Source organism: Sesamum indicum, linkage group LG8 (genome assembly GCF_000512975.1).
Source record: "Sesamum indicum cultivar Zhongzhi No. 13 linkage group LG8, S_indicum_v1.0, whole genome shotgun sequence".
Classification (NCBI taxonomy): Eukaryota; Viridiplantae; Streptophyta; class Magnoliopsida; order Lamiales; family Pedaliaceae; genus Sesamum; species Sesamum indicum.
This window is the reverse complement of record NC_026152.1, coordinates 7,486,207-7,506,665: the sequence shown is the minus strand read 5'-3', so window position 1 is coordinate 7,506,665 and position 20,459 is coordinate 7,486,207. Positions and strand designations below refer to the sequence as shown.

The 20,459-nt window shown below is 34.3% G+C and overlaps 1 protein-coding gene across 6 annotated transcripts; it reads right to left on the bottom strand.

Moving 5' to 3' along the window:
- LOC105167829 (formimidoyltransferase-cyclodeaminase-like) lies at positions 15,430-19,832 on the bottom strand. Of its 6 annotated transcripts, none has more exons than XM_020696089.1 (4): positions 19,706-19,832; positions 19,198-19,398; positions 16,907-18,057; positions 15,657-16,303 (listed from the first exon to the last, which is right to left on the bottom strand). In XM_020696089.1, the coding sequence occupies exons 3-4, from the start codon at positions 17,289-17,291 to the stop codon at positions 15,786-15,788; spliced, it is 903 nt and encodes a 300-aa protein (XP_020551748.1). In that variant the 5' UTR covers positions 17,292-18,057; positions 19,198-19,398; positions 19,706-19,832; the 3' UTR covers positions 15,657-15,785. The 6 variants fall into 6 exon arrangements, with proteins under 6 accessions (XP_020551749.1, XP_020551748.1, XP_011085952.1 ...); XM_011087650.2 differs by having other exon boundaries at positions 16,907-17,637; XM_011087648.2 differs by having other exon boundaries at positions 16,907-17,328.

The window sequence follows — 20,459 nt, the reverse complement described above, 5'->3', positions numbered from 1 at the left end:
CGGCTATCTGTGACTTCGATATGAATTTTACGTACGTATATGCTGGGTGGGAAGGGAGTGCGGCTGATGCCCGTGTCTTGAACCATGCTATATCACAGGACCCAACTTTCCCTTTTCCTCCAAATGGTGAGTAAACTAGTTAACACAATTCCATTGTACACCATTCAAATGGGGACTAGCAATTCTTATATTATCAATTTTGATGTTGCTTTATGAAGTACTGCAGGCAAGTATTATCTAGTGGATGCTGGATTTACAAACTACCAATGTTTTCTTGCGCCTTACCGAGGTACTAGATACCACCTAGCCGAGTATAGGGGTCATGGTCGCCGATACCATACCCCACAGGACCTATTTAACCATGCCCATTCTCGTTTGCGAAATGTAATTGAGCGTTGTTTTGGAGCACTGAAGAAGCGGTTTCCACTATTGCAGTGGGGGATGCCGAGTTACCTTCTTTAGCACCAAGTGGATTTAGTTATCGCATGTTGTACACTTCACAACTTCATCCGTAGGTTCAGTCATGATGACATCATTTTCAACGAACTAGAAGATGAAATTCCTCCTGATATGGATGCATTTTACCGTAGAGGACATCCTACCATGACTGAATTAGAAGCACAACGCATATTCCGCGACAACATAGCGATACAGATGTGGGCATCTTATAATCAAACGTAGGCATTGATATACATAAAGTAATTACATCCGGATGTAATGTTAATGTGCAACTTTTGACTAGCGTGTAACAAGTAACAAATGAGGATTATGAGTACAAATTGGTTAGAGCAGTTACATTCAGCCCAGTGTACTACCTTTAAATATGTTCGACATATAGTTTAGATGTTCGTAAGAATTTAATTATGATATCAACTCGATGTATACATGTTTTATATTTTATACTCTTAGATTAGATGTTTGAAACCTGAGCATAAACCAAACCAACGACATTGCTTACATAATTATTCTTGTTAACATTCTTTTCACAATGGTATGAGTATCTATTTTGCAGGCATGGCATATCGCAAATACTTGGAGCGGGCTGGCTTTCCATAGGAGGAGCATTGGACATTAAACATTGAGCAGCGCTTAATGTGGATGATCGTTGACGACAACACTCGGGTCCCCATAAGAGATGATCATCGTGCGGAGGCACACATGTCTCAGTGGGTTCGTGCATTACGACGGCACTTTGGGTATCATTACACACGAGATCAGGTCCGTCTGAAATTTTATGAATTGAAGGAGCGTTTTCGTCAGTTCCACGAAATCACTCAAATACCAGGGATTTATTATGACGTTGAAATATTTTGTATGGATTTTCCTGACGAGCTACGACCACATATGACACGGAATATGACAACTGCCATATTCAATAATTGCAACCTAACAACTGCCATTTTCAAATTAATAATTATTTTTCAATAATCGATTGTCAATATGAACCTGTTGTAGATATACCCGTTGGCTAGATGATACTACCAGTACCCAGAGCCTCATTACCTCAGCATGCTCGAGATATGGGGCCCAATTAGACTGCCGCTTGGTCCAACAGAGGTGCATAGTGATGGGGGGCATAGCCAGAGTAGTAATGCACTGCGTAGTTTTGTGAGAGGTGGCGAAGATGCCCCCATTATCATCTCGGGATCCACTGCAGCAACGAACCAAACGCATACCCATATTGCCAGTTGGGATGTAGTGGAACAGGTAGCTCGTGGGGATGGTGGCCCACGATTGGCGCGCAATATTTCATTAGCGCCACGTCGAAGTCTGGACATGGGTTCTGGAGTTGGCGGGATTGGATCATGGATAGATTACATTCGTCGCTTTGGCGTACAATCCGACCGTGGATGCCATTCGCATAGTGAGGGAGACAGTACAGCACGCTCACGGCGACCACAAGAAATTCCACCACGGCGACGTGACGGTCCTTAAGTATTAGTGGTATTGTTGTTTAATATGTGAACCAGTCACTTGTTGTCATATGTTAATTATGAAGTTAACGGGAATATGATTGTGTGCGTCTTTTATCATTCAATGACTGATGTGAACTGATTATCGTAGTTTAATTGAACACTACTCCGTATTAATTCAAAATATATTTTCCGAACCATTGCAATATGTAGTTATAAATTTTAATTAGTTAATACTGGATTATGTGGATCTTCAAAATTATAAAAAATGAAGGTTGCATTGGAGGGTTGATTTACATGTTAAACATTTGTATTTGATTTTTAAATACAAATATATTTATTTCAATCACTTAATATTTTGTACGTAATATTTTTCTACATCATTGAAATAATTAGAAAATTTTAAAAAAAATAAAATAATATGTCAATTCTACACGATTAATTCATATAATACATTATTTCAATAATGTATTTAAATTTTTCACCTCGTATAGAACGTTTAACAAAAATATTATTAATGGATTACTAGAGTGCATTTAATTATTTATAAAAGTGTATTTATGTGAATTTTATATTTTCATTTTCGTATAAATATAATTAGAAAATACTATTTATTTTAATCCACACACAACTAAATAAATTATATATATATTCATACATACATATATATATATATAAATATATATAAAAGAGACATGATTTGACAATGAATAGTACTTCCTGTCTCCTACTAACCAACATCAAACATACAATACTTATTTTATATTATCTCTAAAAACAAATCCAAACATATACACTATCTCTAACTTACACTTATTTATCTCTATTTTTCTCTCTCTATCTCCACAAATCACACCAAAACAAGTTAAAAACAAAACCAAACATAATGATGGTGTTTTAACAATTCTACTGTTTTGATAACCAAATTTCTCAATTATCTTCTCAACATAATGAGATTGAGAAATGGCTATCCCATCAGTTGACCGAGTCAACTTGATGCCAAGAATCACATTAGCCTCACCCATATCCTTCATTTCAAACTTATTTTTCAAAAATGACTTGGTTTCGGTAATAATATCTAGGCATGATCCTATTAACAGAATATCATCCACATACAGGCACGGAATTATCTTTTTATCTCCTTTAACCTTGTAGTATATACATTTATCATTCTCATTTACAGTGAAGCCAAATGCAAGAATAGTTTTATCAAACTTTTCATGCCACTGTTTGGGTGCTTGTTTAAGTCCATATAGAGACTTAACAAGTTTACAAACTTTGTGCTCGTTACCATGAGCTACAAACCCCTCAGGCTGATCCATGTAAATTTGTTCCTCGAGTTCACCATACGAGAAGGCTATTTTCACATCCATCTGGTGAATCGGGAGATTATACACCGAAGCAAGTGCTATAAGCACTCGGATTGTAGTCAATCGAGCTACCGGAGAATAGGTATCGAAATAGTCTATTCCCTCCTTTTGTTTAAACCCTTTAGCCACCAATCTGGCTTTAAACTTATCTATGGTCCCATCAGGTTTCAGTTTTCTTTTAAAAATCCACTTACACCCAATAGTAGTACACCTCGAAGGAGACCGACTAGCACCCACGTTCCATTGGAAACAATAGAGTCCATCTCACTTTTGACAGCTTCTTTCCACTGCTTGGCTTCTGAAGAAGCCATAGCATCTTTGAAAGTTATTGGATCATCCTCGATGTTGTAAGTGACAAAGTCACTTCCAAAATCCTTGACGATCCTAGCTCTCTTACTCCGTCTAGGTTCATCTGACTCCTCATGAGTCTGATTAGAACTACTAGGACTAACCCCCACATTTGACATCTTTTCCACATGTTTAGGAATAGATGAGGAGGCAAGTGAATCATCAAGCGAAACATTTGAAGGTATTCTTGTTTTTAAAGGAAATACATCTTCTAGGAATACATCGACTACTGTGTTGACCTCAATGCCAGGAATTTCTGATTTAATAACCAGAAATCTTAAGGCATAACTTGTCTCCACATAGCCCAAGAACATGGCATCAACAGTCTTAGGACCCAATTTCTTTCGTTTGTGTTCCGGGATCAGCACTTTTGCTAGGCACCCCCACACTCGAAAGTATTTGAGACTTGGTTTCCTACCTTTCCACAACTCAAAAGGAGTACTCGTATTGTGTTTCAGAGGGACTCTATTCAGAATATGGTAAGCCGTATTCAAAGCCTCGCCCCACAAATACTTTGGTAACCCGGAGGTTAGTAGGAGACTGTTAATTATGTCTTTGAATGTTCTATTCTTTCGTTCAGCCATTCCATTAGACGAAGGGGAATAAGGGGGAGTCTCTTCATGAATAATGCCAAAAGTTTGACAATATTCATTGAACTTACTCGACTCATACTCTCCTCCTCTATCGGACCTTAGTCTTTTAAGTTTCTTACCAGTTTGGGTTTCTGCTTCATTTTTAAACAAAATAAATTTGTCTAAGGCTTCATCCTTATTTTTCATGAGAAACACATAACAGTATCTACTGCAATATAACGTTTGTGGTCCCTGGTCAAAACTCCACTGAACTCACAAATATCAGTGTGAACTAAATCAAGTATTTTCGAATCCCTATCAACTGTCTAATAGGATTTCCTAACTTGTTTAGCTTCTACACAAACTTGGCATTTGTGATTTCGCTCAATATTTTGACTAGGAATTAAATTCAAATTCATCATTCGTTTGATCGAATTGAAATTTAAATGACGTAACCTACTATGCCACAGAGTAGAAGATTCAACATTCAATATAATAGAATCAGAAATATCAATTTTATTATTATCAACTCGAACTTTGAACAAGCCATCGTCTTATCAACTCGAACTTTGAACAAGCCATCGTCTAAGTAGCCTTTACCAACAAAAATACCAAATTGCTGAATTACAACTTTATTAAACTTGAAAACCAATTCATATCCCTCCCTAACTATTACAGAACCACTAATAATATTTCTTCTGACAGTGGGTACATGATGAACTCTTTTTAGCGACAGAATGCGTCCTGAAGGAAACTTCAAGTCCACGCTTCCTATCCCAAGTACTTCAGCTGTACTGGAGTTCCCCATGCTTACTCTCCTTCCATTGATGGCCTGATAAGACACAAAGAGAGATTTATCAGCACAAACGTGCACATTCGCTCCAGTGTCAATCCACCAATCATATGGTTCGTAAATAGTCAAGAGTTCGGGTTGTACAGATACATACCCATCAGTTGTTCCTGAGGTGCTAGCACCGCTAGAACCTCCCACAACTATGTTGACAACTGCCTGCCCAGTCTTAGCCTTTTTATTAGGACAAAGCTTGCCCAGTGTCCAACCTGCCCACAGTTCCAAAATGGTTTGTTTGCTTTTGGTTTCTTATTTTTGGAGGTCTTGCTTTTATTGATGGCTTTCGAGTTCGTGTTAATCTTATTCACTTTCTGTTTCCCCACTATAAGATTGGCCCTTGGTTGATGTTCAACAGGCATCTTGTGCGTTTGATTTCTATGTTCTTTCTCATTGCTGATAGCAATCATAAGATCATCCAGAGACAATGTCCCTTTCTGATGCTTGAGTGTCATGCCAAAATTTTCCCAAGATTTGGGAAATTTGTCCACAATGGACATTACCAGAAACTTCTCAGGAAGTTTCATCTCAACATCAGCCAGAGCATGCTCAAGGTTGATAATCTCATGAGTCTGTTCAGTTATAGACCGGTCCTCAATCATTTGATACCTCATGAACTTGGAAACAGAATACTTTCCGAGCCCTTGCTCTTCAGTATTATATTTCCGATCCAACTCATCCCACAGAGACTTAACAGTGTAAGAATTGGAACAATAGACATCGAAGAGCATATTTGACAGGGCTGACAAAATCGCTCCTCTGCCTATTTGATCCCTTTCTGTCCACTGCGCTATCTCAGCAGTTTTGGGATCGATATCAGTAGGTTCAGGTCTGATCACCTGAATCACTGACAAAAGTCCTTTCATCGTCAACCAAATTTTCATTCGCTGTTGCCAGCATTTGAAAAATTGGCCCGAAAACTTATCCGGTAAACCGGTCAAGTCGACCTTTTGTGTGATCGGAATTGCAACAGAAATCGGCTCGGCCATCTTTAGTATTTTAGGAAACTAAAACTAACGTTTTAAATAAAGAGTTGAAAAATAGCGTTTTCTAAAACAGTTCCAACAACAAAATCCGATTTTTTTTTCAAAACCTGTATATTTTCTTCAAGATTGTTGGTAAAATAATTTGATTACAAGTAATCAAAACGACGTTTTGAAATAGTACAATTGGATTTTAGAAATCAAAAACAATAAAACCACGTTGGAACAAGTAAGATAAAGCAATCAGAAACGCTATTTACGACAAGAAATTTAAATCGAAAACTTACAACGAGAATTGTATCGTAACAATTCTCAGTCCAATTAAAGTCATCAACTTAATCGAATCGCAGAATAGCTACTTGCCTTGAAGAAAATATACGCCCCTTATCAGCAGTGCACCGGGTTCAACGTAATTTCTCCTAGGATAAGACGGTTACAGTCTTTCGATTTTAGCACTATACTGAAAAAACACCTCGAACAAACACTTAGAAGCTTGTTACCGAAACTAAGTTCAAATTTCTCAAAGTATTGGAAGAGAAACCGAGGGAGATTGTTTCAAAATAGAGAAGAACAAGAAACTTGAAACTTGTGTTTTATTTTTGTGTGTGTAATGAGAAATGTATGGCTATATATAGGCATGGCCAAGACCCACTACTAAATGTAGCAATTAAAATGAGACATGAATGCCTTCAATTCTCATTTGAAACAGCCATGAACGGCCAAATATTTTTCTGTAACAGCAATGCCTGATAATGGCCATAATGAGAGAAATAAACTTGAAACTTGAGTTTTATTTTTGTGTGTGTCTGCAAATGAGAAATGTATGGCTATATATAGGCATGGCCAAGACCCACTACTAAATGTAGCAATTAAAATGAGACATGAATGCCTTCAATTCTCATTTGAAACAACCATGAACGGCCAAATATTTTTCTGTAATAGCAATGCCTGATAATGGCCATAATGAGAGAAATTGATTTCCTCTTCAAATCTGAGTTTCAATGTTGAAATTCAAATACAACAGCAGCTGCCCATTGTAATAGGTTTTAAAGAAACAACCATCCAGGGCAACGAGTGGCCTGCAACCATTTAAAAAACTTTTTTTAAAGTGCCCAATGACTTACATATATACATTTTATCAAAGTTTGGTGGATCTAAACCCTCAACTATCTTAATAATCGGCATGCTGCCAAGTTAAATGTCCTGAATATCTCACAATAATCCCATAGTTTTTCATATTGAGCAGAATCTTTCCCTCTAATTTTTTCAAGTATCTCCCTTCTAGCCTTTTGGACTTTTTGCTTACTCACTTCATCATTGGATTTCTTAAAATTGATCCTTTCAACTGTTGAAGGGGAATATTTTGATGGTCTCTAATTGCAGATTCCATCCTTTTGGAAAGATATGATGCTTTTGCAAATTCGTTATCATATGTTCTGGTATATATGTGCACTCCTTGTATGCATTTGATTTGAAATTCATCTTTTATTATTAGAGAGGCATGAATCCTCCAATTACAATCCTCAAATTTGCATTTTGCAGTCACCTTTGATTTCTCTCTCTTCTTTTTTTTTATTTATGCATTCAATATTAAACCCTTTCCTAATGCACCAATCTCTCTAAGCCACCCTAAATGTTTTGCATTATGAAATTTCATCCCAACAACTAATTCACATGTCTTTCTGTTTGTGGATTCTTTAGAAAAAAAATCATGTTTTGATTGTAAATCTTCATTATTAGAATTAGGCAAGTTTTCAAGTTCATCACTAAACCAGTTTTCATTTTCTTCATCAATTTAGATTGAAATTCTGGTTTTTTCATTTTTTTCTTTATTACCTTTCTCGGTTTGTGGATTAAATCTCTTTTACTTGGGTTCTTGTTCAAGAATATATTATCATCACTTGATACTTCAAGGTCTTCTAAAATAAAATTTGGGGTTTCACTATTACTTGCGGCCTGATTAGGCTGTTGATAGTTCTTATAGGAAGAATCATCAAATTCTGATAAAGACTGATTTTCAACGTAATCATTTTTCTTTTGCCTTTATCAAGCCTAAAATTTTTCAGTTTGAAAATCTTCAGTCTAAAAATATTCAATCTAGAAATTTTTAGGCTGAAAATTTTCCATTTGAACTTGCTCATGTGCCTCCCCCTCCTTCATTACTATTTGATCTTCACCTTCTACACCACCCTCATAATTGCCACCCTCACCCTCATTATTCAGCCTTTTCCCAACACCGTCACACACAAATCATATTCCATCCTAACCCTGCCCCTGCCCCTCACAATTCATCATTTTCCTAACACCCTGAAGCTCAAACCCAGCCTATCACCACCCACAAGAACACTGTAATCTAAATCATCTTAAAAATTAACCCCATCTAGCAACTACATAATTTCTTCCTCATGTTGATTGGAAACATTACCCCTTTATCTAGTACATGAATGGGCTCACAATCACTTTCTTCTACATATATTTCAATAGAGACATCTAACCCTCTATATTGATTCTCTAAATCATATATGTCAATGTCAGGGCATTCATTGTTAATACGCCTTAGACCTAATTTTAATGGTAATCCTAAAACTTTATAGTAAAAGTCCATTGTGCCTTTTCTTACCATCATATTGGGCATACATGTTTCTTAATTCATATAAACTTACAAAATCAATATATATCCCATCAAATACCTTTCTTTGCCCCTTACATATCTGGATTTATTATCATCTATAGATCTACCATCATACCAAAAGTGTATATCATGAAATTCAGCACTCTGCACATAGAGGAAAATAAAAAAATACAAACACACTCAGTACATCATTACAGGGGTGAATTATTAACACGGGGAGGGGGTTGATTAATTAATAGAACAAGAGGGACCACATTTCAAACCACAATCATAAACAGAATAAAACAAGGACCACTGTTCACTATTTAATATCTATTCCTAGGAAATCATATCTCAAATCCAATATATAATCAACAAACAATCATGTACACAAAATGTTATTAAATAATTCTATAAAAATTATGTTTGACCCCAAAAATATAAAAACATGGAATGGGCCTAAAACTGTATAAGTAAAGAAGTCAAAGTAAACTAGGAATGTGGATAAATCTATATAAAACATTAAATAATTTAAACAGAAAACAGACCGTCATAGTACAAATCCAAATGCCAAGTTTTTGTTTTGTCTTCTTGTCAAACTTGCCATATAAAATAACCAGCATAAGTCCTTCATTCGAGTTCTTTTAAGAAAACAATTAAAAATTACAATAAAATAAGCCAAATGCAAAACTAACCTTGTATATCATCACTGAGCAGTATTGGTATATTTTCTAAGCTAAATAAAAACCGCATTTTAGGATTAAAGAAAAAATACATAAAATTGCTAAAATTTTAACTCTCTCCAAATTTCAAGAAACATGACCCAAAAGTTTGCCGAAATTCTAGTATTTGTATGATAAATTTTTTAAACTGAATAAAAACTACATGTTAGGATGAAAGAAAAATAAACTTGCTTTTATAAAATGTGTAAAACATCTAAAATTTTGACTATTTCAAAATTCTATAAAACTTGACGGAAAAGTAGGCCGAAACCATAGCATTTGGATGGTAAATTTTCTAAGCTAAATTAACACTACATGTTAGAATGAAAGGGAATAAATTTGTTTTACTAAAAACGTGTAAAACTGCTAAAATTTGAACTATCTCAAAAGTCCAACAACTTGACCCAAAACTAGGTCTAAACCGCAGCACATTTGTGGTAAATTTTCTAAGCTAAATAAGCACTATATGATAGGATGAAAGAAAAATAAACTTGCTTTAGTAAAAACTTTTAAAACTGTTAAAATTTCAACTATGTCAGAATTTCATGAAAAATGACCTAAAAGTAGGCGTAAACCCTAGGACTAGTATCGTAATGTTTCTAAGATAAATAAGCACTACATGTTAGGATAAAAATGAAATAAACTTGTTTTAATAAAAACACATAAAACAAACAAAATTTCGACTATCTCAAGATTACATAAAACTTGACCGAAATATAGGCCCAAACCATAGCATTTGGTTGGTGAATTTCCTAAGCTAAACAAGCACTTACATGTTAGGCTAAAAGGAAAATAAACTTGCTTTACAAAAAACGCGTAAAACTGCTAAAATTTGGACTGTCTCAGAAGTCCAACAAACTTGGCACAAAGTAGGCCTAACCTAGCATTTGTATGGTAAATTTTCTAAGCTAAATAAACACTATATGTTAGGATGAAAGAGAAATAAACTTGCTTTAATTGAAACGCCTAAAATTGTTCAAAATTTGGATTGTGTCAAGATTAAATAAAACATGGCCGAAATGTAGGCTTAAACCCTAGCACTTGTACAGTAAATTTCCTAAAGTAAATAAGCACTACATTTTAGGATGAATGAAAACAAATTGCTTTATTAAAAATGTGTAAAAGTGCTAAAACTTATCTTGTCTTAGAATTTTACGAAATTTGACCAAAGGTAGGTCTACACCCTAACATTTGTATGGTAAATTTTCTAAACTAAATAAAAATTATATGGTAGGATGATTGGGAAATAAAACTTGTTTTAGTAAAAACACGTAAAACTGCTAAAATTTCGACTATCTTAGAATTCCACGTAACTTGACCCAAAGGTAGGCCTAAAACCTAGCATTTATATGGTAAAGAAGAACGACATGTTTGGATGAGAGGAAAATAAACTTACTTTAATAAAAACATGTAAAACTGCTAAAGTTTTGATTCCACCAGAATTTCACGAAAGTTGACCCAAAAGTAGGACTAAACTCTAGAGAATGTATTATAAATATTCTAAGCTACATAAGAACTACATGGTAGAAAGAAAGGAAAATAAACTTGTTTTAATTAAAACGCTTAAAACTGCTAAAATTTCGACTCTCCAAGTAGGCCAAAACCCTAGTATTTATATTCTAAATTTTCTAATTAAATAATAACTATATGTTAGGACGAAAGAAAAATAAATTTGCTTCAATAAAAACATGTAAAACAACTAAAATTTTGATTGTTTCAGATTATATAGAACTTGACCCAAAAGTAAGCCCAAACCATAGCATTTGGATGGTATGTTTTTCTAAACTAAATAAGCACTATATGTTAGGATGAAAGGGAAACAAACTTGCCTTACTAGAAACGTGTAAAACTGCTAAACTTTCAACTCTCTCAGAATTCGGCAAAACTTGATCCGATACTCTAGCATTTGTATGGTAAATTTTCTAAGCTAAATATAAACTGCATGTTAGGATGAAAGCAAAACAAACTTGCTTTACTAAAAATGCTTAAAACTGCTATAATATGGACTATCACAGAATTTCACGAAGCTTCACCCAGAAGTAGGCCTAACCCCTACCAATTGTATTGCAAATTTTCTAAGCTAAATAAGCACTGCATTAATTTTAGGATGTAGAAAAACAAACTTGCTTTAATAAAAATGCTTAAAACTGTTAAAATTTCATTTGTGTCAGAATTTCATGAAAAATGACCCAAAAATAGGCGTAAATCCTAGGACTTGTATCGGAAAGTTTCTTAAATAAGAACTACATGTTTGGATGAGAATTAGACAACCTTGCTTTGATAAAAACGCATAAAACTGCTAAAGTTTCGACTATCACAGTACTCCGTGAAACAAAGGTTAAACACTAGCTTTTCTATTGTAAATTTCTAAGCTAAATAAAAACTACATGGTAGAACGAAAGAAAAATAAACTTGCTTTAATAAAAACGCTTAAAATTTCTAAAAATTCGGCTCTCTTAGAATTCTAGGAAACTTGACACAAAAGTAGGCGTAAACCCTAAAATTTGTAATGTAAATTTTCTAAGCTAAATAAGAATTACATGGTAGGATGAAGGAAAAATAAATTATATTAATAAAAACGCGTAAAACTGCTAAACTTTGAACTATTTTAAAATTTCAAAAAAATTGACTCAAAAGTATGCCTAAATCCTAGCATTTGTTTGGTAGATTTTCTATGCTAAGTAAGAAGTACATATTTTGATGAAATGAAAATAAACTTGTTTAAACTGCTAAAATTTTGGCTCTCTTACAATTCCACGTAACATGAAGCAAAAGTAGGCCTAAACTCTAGCATTAGTATGATATATTTCCTAAGCTAAATAACAACTACATTGCAGGATGAAACGAAAATAAACTTTTCTTTAATCAAAACACGTAAAACTGCTAAAATTTGACCCAAGAGTAGGTCCAAAACCCTAGCATTTTGTATCGTAAATTTTATATAAATAAGCATTCCATGTTACGAGGAAAGAAAAATAATTTTGCTTTAATAAAAAAGTATAAACCTGCTAAAATGTCTACTGCCTTAGAATTCCAATAAAGTTAACACAAATATATATAAGCCTAAATTCTCGCATTTCTATGGTAAATTTTCTAAGTTAAACAAACACTTCATGTTAGGATTAAAGAGAAATAAACTTGGTTTAATTAAAACATTTAAAACTGTTAAAATTTCGACTCTCTTAGAATTCCTTCAAACTTAACCCAAAAGTAGGCCGAAACCCTAACATTTGTATGGTAAATTTTCTAAGCTATAAAAGCACTACATGTTAGGATGAAAGAAAAATAAAATTGCTTTAATAAAAATGCGCAAAATTGCTAAAATTTGGATTAATGCAGAATTCCACGAGACTTGACCTAAAAGTAGGCCTAAACCAAAGTATTTATGTGCTAAATTTCCTAAGCTAAAAAAGAACTATTTGTTTGGATGAGAGGGAAATAAACTTGCTTAATTTAATAAAAATGCATAAAATTGCTAAAATTTCGATTATCTCGGAATTCCATGAAACTTGACCAAATGTAGGCATAAGCTCTAGCATTTGTATTGTAAATTTTCTTAGCTAAATAAGCATTACATGTTAGAATGAAATAAAAATTACCCTGTTTAATAAAAACTTGTAAAAGTGCTTAAATTTTGACTGTGTTAGAATTTCACGGAACATGACCGAAAAGTAGTCCTAAACCGTAGAATTGGTACCTTAAATTTTAAAAGCTAAATAAGCACTACATGATAGGATTAAAGGGAAACATACTTGTTTTAATATGTATAAACGCATAAAATTGTTAAAATTTGGATGCTCTCATAATTCCAGGAGATTGATCCAAAAGTTGGTTTAAGCCCTAACATTTGTATAGTAAATTTTTTTCTAAACTAAATAAGAATTACATGTTCATGAGAGAGAAATTCACTTACTTTAATCAAGATGTGTAAAACTACTAAAATTTCGACTCTCTCAAAATTTCACGAAACTTGACTCTAAAGTAGGCTTAAACTCTAGCATTTGTATTGCAAATGTTATAAGTTAAAATAAAAACTATATGGTAGAACGAAAGGGAAATAAACATGCTTTAATAAAAACGCTTAAAACTACTAAAATTTTCGACTCTTTCAAAATTCTACGAAACTTGACACAAAAGTAGGCCAAAACCTTAGCATTCGTATGATAAATTTTCTAAGCTAAAAAAAAATTACATGTTAGGATGAAAGAGAAATAAACTTCCTTTAATAAAAACGCATAAAACAGTTAAAATTTGATTTTTATCAGAATTTCACAAAACTTGATCGAAAAGTAGGCTGAAATGGCGAAGCCGCAGCATTTAGATGATAAACTTTTTAAGTTATATAAGCACTACATGTTAGGATGAAAGAAAAATAAACGTGCTTTACTAAAAATGTGAAAAACTGCAAAAAAATTGGACTTTCTCATAATTTTGTAAAACTTGACCCAAATTGGACCTAAATTTTCTAAGCTAAATCAGCATTACATATTATGATGAAAGAAAAATAAACTTGCTTTAATAAAAATACGTAAAACTGAGAATTGGGATTGTGGAATTAGTGTCATCATCTGATATCGGTTGATATAAGTTTAGGGATAATTACATTTATACTCCTGACCTATGGTTTATTTAGACAAACTATCTCTATCTTTTGCATAATTACAGAAACTATCCCTGACAGTAAAAAAATAGGGGTAGTTTCTGTAATAATGCTAATATTTTTAGGGAGTGTGTGTGTAATTTTTGAAAAAAGTAAGGAATGATTTATACAAGTGATAATGATATTTTGATAAGTGTACATATAATTATTTAAAATATAGGAATAGTTTGCGTAAAAAGGTCATAAATCAACGGATGTAAATGTAATTACCCCTAAGTTCATTATTCGTTAAGTTGACAAATTGTGAACTTAAAATATCAAGCAAATTAAGAATGAAGATATATGAAAGAAAGAGGGTCTTCTTGACGTAATCCTCTATTGGTGTGAATGTGTTTGATATAGTATGATTAATATTGAAAGAGTATGTAATACTTGTTATTCATGTGATGACTGATATGCCTCTTAGGGACAAAGGCGTTTTGATATGGGAAACAAGAGACTCCATGTACGCTCCAATGCGATCCTATTGACAATACTATTTGATGTTATTTTATAAATATCATTACATAGGCTGATAGGCTACTTGGTTTAAAATGTTTTACTATTTTTGAATTAAAATGGTTCTTGTTTTATTTATACTAGGATTCGTCATTTCATAATTAAACAAGTTTTTGATAATTCTTAAATCGGTATCTTTTTAACTAGTCCAAAACATCTGGTAAAAATGGCTATTGTATTCATCTTTTTGTGATCGGTTTGCTTAACTTAGCTTGACTTTGAATTGTAATTTGGGAGAATGTATTTATATTTTGGGATAGATTTTTGCAAAGGATATGAAAAATATTGCGATGAGGTGTCGTTTTGTGAGATGGGTCTTGCAACCGGCGGCTGACTTTCCATCGTTGCACATGGTGTTCGAAAGAATTTGCAACTGGAGAAAGTTTCCATCTCAAATTTGCAACGGAATAGCAACAGCACTGACTATCGCAAATGGACGGATAATTGTTGAATTAAAATTTGCAACGACTTAGCACTGACTTTTAGGATGATTAAAAAATCAGAACATTCTGCAACAACTTTGAGACGTTATCTGTTTCAAATTCTCTAAAATTTTGAGACAAGTGCCCATCAAAAAGCGCCCAAAAGATGGAATAGTTTTAAGTTGAAATTTTCAATGGTTGACGTCCCAAAATTTTGGGACGGCATGATTTTGAGACGGGTTGTGTGACATCCATCTTGTCACAATTTGGTGCGAAATTTATATTAGTTTTATAATTTCCAAGTGGATAATTTTTCTATAATAATTTCATAATTTCCAAGTGGATAATTTTTCATATATGGTTTTTCTGTGACGGGGTTTGCTGCAATATCCGTCCCAAAATTTTATATTTGAATTTTTTTAAAAAATAAATTTATTTTATTATATTAAATTTTGTTATTTAATTATTAATTAATTCTAATTCTAATTTATAGCTATGAGACCAACCAACTATTTCACAGTACGGATCAGAGGAATAGATGGAAGTTCTTATAGCTATAAGATTTATAGATAGTGTGGTAATGTTGACACGGATTAGGCCAACGACCAAGAAATGTGCGTCGAAATCATGCTCTGAGAGAACAATGCACATCCAGGATGTATCAGAATGCAATCGACAGGAGCAAGAGGCCGATGTGAGCATCAAGTCCATCAAACAAAAACAAACACAAGTTCAATATTGGATTAGCAAAAAATTATGTTCTGTTCATGAAATGAAATCAAGAGATTCGATGAATCACCTTTTCAAGATGAAAATGTGTATCAGAGGCATCTTGAGCATTAGAGGGAAGAATGATCAGCCAGCTTTAAGTAATTCTCAATAATTTTCTCCTGCGAAAGATCAGTATAATATCCCTCTCCGACGTCCATGCCCTCTTTCCTAGCGAGCCGCTCAACTTCTAGTTGAACTTCATGGCCACCAACTTTACTTGTTTCTAATAGGTTGCAAGCCACCTCGATTATACCTTTACCGTGAGCAAGAGCCATAGCTTGCACCGACGGGAGTCCACCTCCTCTGCCGCTGACGCTCTTTGCAATTTTTCGAACTGCAGCCATGTCATGAGTGAATATTGGAACATTATAGTTATCGACCCAATTGGTGGCTCCAACGACGACAACACCTTTTCTCTGAACAGCACAAGCAGGGCCCTCATCGGGATTCAGTGGCAATATTTCTGACTGTGGCCCACCTGCCCACTGATTTCCTTCCGAATTTGGTTTGAAATAGCCCATCTCCCTTCTGATTGAATCGAGGGATCTTCCCTCACTATGTGCTGCTCCATACAAGAAGGTAGCAACTGCAGGCTACATGAAGGATCATTAACAAAGCTAAAAGGTGAATGTAAACTAGAAGATTGCAGATGAAATTATGCTTTCTATTCTTGATTTGAATTAACACGTACGAGTATATATTCAAAAAAATGTCATACCTCATTGCATGCAATAATAAGTCAAACTTCTCCCCCAAATTTAACATTGATAGTAATTTTGTTACTTCTCAAACCGGTGACTGAAGCACCTATGTTGCAAGTGAAATCATCCGAATCATTTTCAAGCATTTCAACTTTATCAGGTGCTCTTCGTGTGCTTTCTCTTCTAGATTATGGCAGAACATCAAAATAGATGGTGCCTTTTACTAATCTTTGTCTGAATGATCATGCCACTACTTGTCGACAAATTTCACCCAGAACAATGAAATGGAAAAAAGAAATTACTATTTAAACCACATTCCACCACAAAAATCCAAATTCCAGAATCCCCTCAACACATCCTATTCAAAATCAACAATTATGAACCATTGCTATGAAACTGAAATCAGACACCAAGAACAAAATTCTAGCATAATATTCTGAAATCAAGAAGAGGAACTTGAAAATCATCTTCTTATCAAAGACACAAACCTTGTAACCCTGAGCCAACATCAGCTGCCAAAGATTTAGCAGTCCCTGCAACATGATCCAAAGACACACCAGCCAAGGGATGAAAACAGATGTGGTCCACAACACCAAGCCTGGGATGGCTCCCACAGTGCATCTGAAGATCAATGGCCTGAAAAGCAGCTTTCACCATTTCAAGAACAGCATTCTTCAGTGGACATGAACTCGGGTTTTCTCCCATTTCTGAGACCAGTGTGTATCCAACTCTGTTGTAAGTCACATCCTCAAACTTGTTGACAATGGGGGCCGCTGGAAACAGCTTTGCTGCCCTTTCAACTGCTTCCAGAGCAGCCCTATTCCTGCTTTCAGAAACATACACCTTGGAGCAAGCCAGCATTTGCTTCAGCATTTTACATTATTCTACACAAGAAACTGACCTTCACAAGCTGCACCAAAAAGGGTTAAGAGTCTGTGGCTATGATTTTCTTCAACTTTAATAGGACCCAAGATTTTCACCAAAGATAGAGAAAAAAACAAAAAGGGAGGGGTAGGGAATGACGGGTCAGCTCTCAACATCCTTAAACTGTGAAATCAAAATTACAACTGATCTGGTCTAATAGTTTAAATTCGAATAATTATTTAATATTAATATCCTAACTACAAATCCTCCGTGTGAAAACATTTTTGGTTTTGTTTTATAGCAATGCAGTTCAAACCCAAATCCTTTTATTCGGCTGACTCTTGTCACCATCAGACTGCAATTGAGAAGAATAAGAAACTGAAAAGATCAAAATTATGAAAAAAAGAGACTGTAAATTAGGGGAAAAAATTTTGACATAAAGACAAATCGTTCGAGTATAACTTCCAAGTTGAACAGCCATGCACCATAAACTGAGGGCGCAGAGTGCTAAGAATATTAACCAGGGTGGAAGGATGGAAGGAGGACAATAAATCCCAACCCAATGGAAATTTTGATATGCCAAAATAGGGTATCTATCATTTGCATCCCTGCATTTATAACTCAATTGCAAAATCATCTTTTTTTTTTCTTTTTTTTTCAGTGTCATCCTTCCGACCAGGGTCCCGCCTAGGGGTGGATGACGAGTTGAATTTTGAGCTCGACTCGAGCTCGAAAAACTTGCGGCTCGACTCATCCGCCACCCCTATTCACAATCCTTGAAAGGAAGGAAAAGCCATTAGATCAATACATGTCTCTATACTATGCAACTATTTATTGGTGCAGGCCATTCAAACCACATGTATTCCATGTGCTTAAGCATTTAAGAAACATCTTTATCACAATTTTCTACTCTCCAATTCTATATTTGATCAACAATAACTTTAGGTGAAAAGTCGATATAACAAACACAAATTATAAGACAAAAGCATCCATCAATTTCTGCAAGACCATTCATTGACCATAGTGTATCTCCCAACCAACACCCTAATTTCCTAAATCTCAAATAAGTGAGTACCAAATGCGCAAAGCATAATGACTTGATTGATTATAGGCAAAATCACCAGTCGCAACACGAGCAAATCAAATGCTATACCTTAATGAGTAACAACAGATCTGTAACATGGATCTCATGAGATATCATGGCTTCACCATTTTTTATCTAATAAAACACACTCCTAGAAATTGAAGAGGTCGAGGAACACAATACAAATTACATACTGTTGGGCTCCTAAATTGGTGCTCATCTATGTAAAACATGCAGTAGCTTAGCTACCGGCGATGAAAAGTAAAAATTCTCTCTTTCATTGCAGGGCTCTAAAATTTGAAAATGTGATACGAGGATCCATAACCCAGAAAAACAAAGAAAAGATTCAAACTTCCCAAGAACAAGTCCTAATTTTTTTCCTCCCTTCCACTCCAAACTAGATTATATAGAATCGAAGATCGAAATGAGTTCAAAACAATCCAGAAAGTGAAGCAGAACAGCATAACGGTTGTTGTTTGATTCTAATTTTTAAAAATAAAGTCAGGCCCTTTAGCAAAAGCAGAGACAATCATAAGAATTAAAGAATGATTCCCATGAGATAAACCCAAGATAACAAAAAAAATGCATACTTAACCTCCGGGCATTAACACAAACACATTAAAATCAAAAGGGAGCACAGAAATTCAGTTAAAGAAATTCCAAACCCTTCAGAGAAAAGATCCAAAAAACCTCATCATACTAAAAAAAAGAAAACTCTTCCTCTCAAATCCGCATGCAGGAAAACTAATACTCAACACAAACACATAACACAGAATAAAGAAACACAAACAAAACCACTAAAGAACGAGGAGAGAAGAAGACGACACATACCAAGATATGAACGGCCCTTCTCAACGCGTCCAACGCTCTCAATTCCAATGACTCTCCTCGTAATATATAGAGCAAAACGAAAAAAGAGAAGGGGATAAAGCAGCGTTTCAATGCGTGGAAAAGATAATCTATGAAGATTGGTTGGAGGGAGTGCGGACGTGGAGTGGGTATGGCTGAGATGAAAAAGCCCGTTTGATTGCTCTGCCACGCAGAATAGCGTGTGCCGGTTAATCCAATCCAACCGAATCGAATTTTCGATTTTGAAAACCGAAAATTAAAAACCGACCAATTTCGGTTTTTTCGATTTAAAAACCGAAAAAACCCTTTTTTTAAAATAATATATATGTAAAGGAATGTGTTGTTAATCCTCGTCAAACAAGCAAACACCTTCAACTTAGACAAAAATCTATATATTTTTTAACTTGGACATTTCATCAAACGCCTCCAAAGCAAAATTACAAGTCAAATTTTTTTAAAAAAAATTTCTTTGTAAGAGAGCAAACCCTACTTGATGGAGTACCCGTGGAGAGAGGAGGCCCCCGTCGTCGGTCGTTCTTTCTTTTCTTTTCTTTCTTCCGCTCGTCTGGCCCGTCGGTCGTTCTCTTCTTTCTTTACTTTTCTTTCTCTGTTCTTTCCATTTTCTCTGTTTGTCTGTTCTATATATATTCTACAATTATATATATTAATATTATAATATTAATATATAAATATAATAATATAATATAATATATATAACAATATATTTTATTTAATATATTATTTAAAATTTTGGTTTTTTTATTTGGTTCGGCTACCGGAACAGTGACAAAAAACCAAAGACTAAACTGAAATTTTCGATTCGATTTTCGGTCAGAATCGAAAATTCAATTCGGTCTGATTCGATCGGTTTAACCGTTTTCAGCACACCCCTGACGCAAAGGCCCATACCCTTCCACCACCTGATGTGGCTGTTGAGTCGCATGAATGCACTCTCCCATTAGTTTATTTTGTGACATACTTCAGGCGATGTATATTTAAAAAAAAAAAAAATTATTTAATACTCGATTGAAATTAATTAATAAAAATTCATCTGAATATGGTTTATTAAATTTATTAAATCAAACTTGAATAAGATATTTGTTCGATAAATCTTTGAGTTCGATTCAATTAGCATGGAAATAATATATATTTAAAAATATTAAATTACTCGATTTCACATCAGATTTGATCGAGTTTTGCTTCATCTAAACTTGATTAGATTAATAATCAAATCAAATTTGATC

Bases quoted from the DNA above. Each gene is read 5' to 3' on its own strand.
- LOC105167829 (XM_020696089.1), bottom strand. From the start codon at position 17,291: ATGCTGAAGCAAATGCTGGCTTGCTCCAAGGTGTATGTTTCTGAAAGC. The intron at 16,304-16,906 runs GTTTGTGTCTTT...TGTAGCCTGCAG, and splicing joins TGTTGGCTCAGGGTTACAAG to TTGCTACCTTCTTGTATGGA.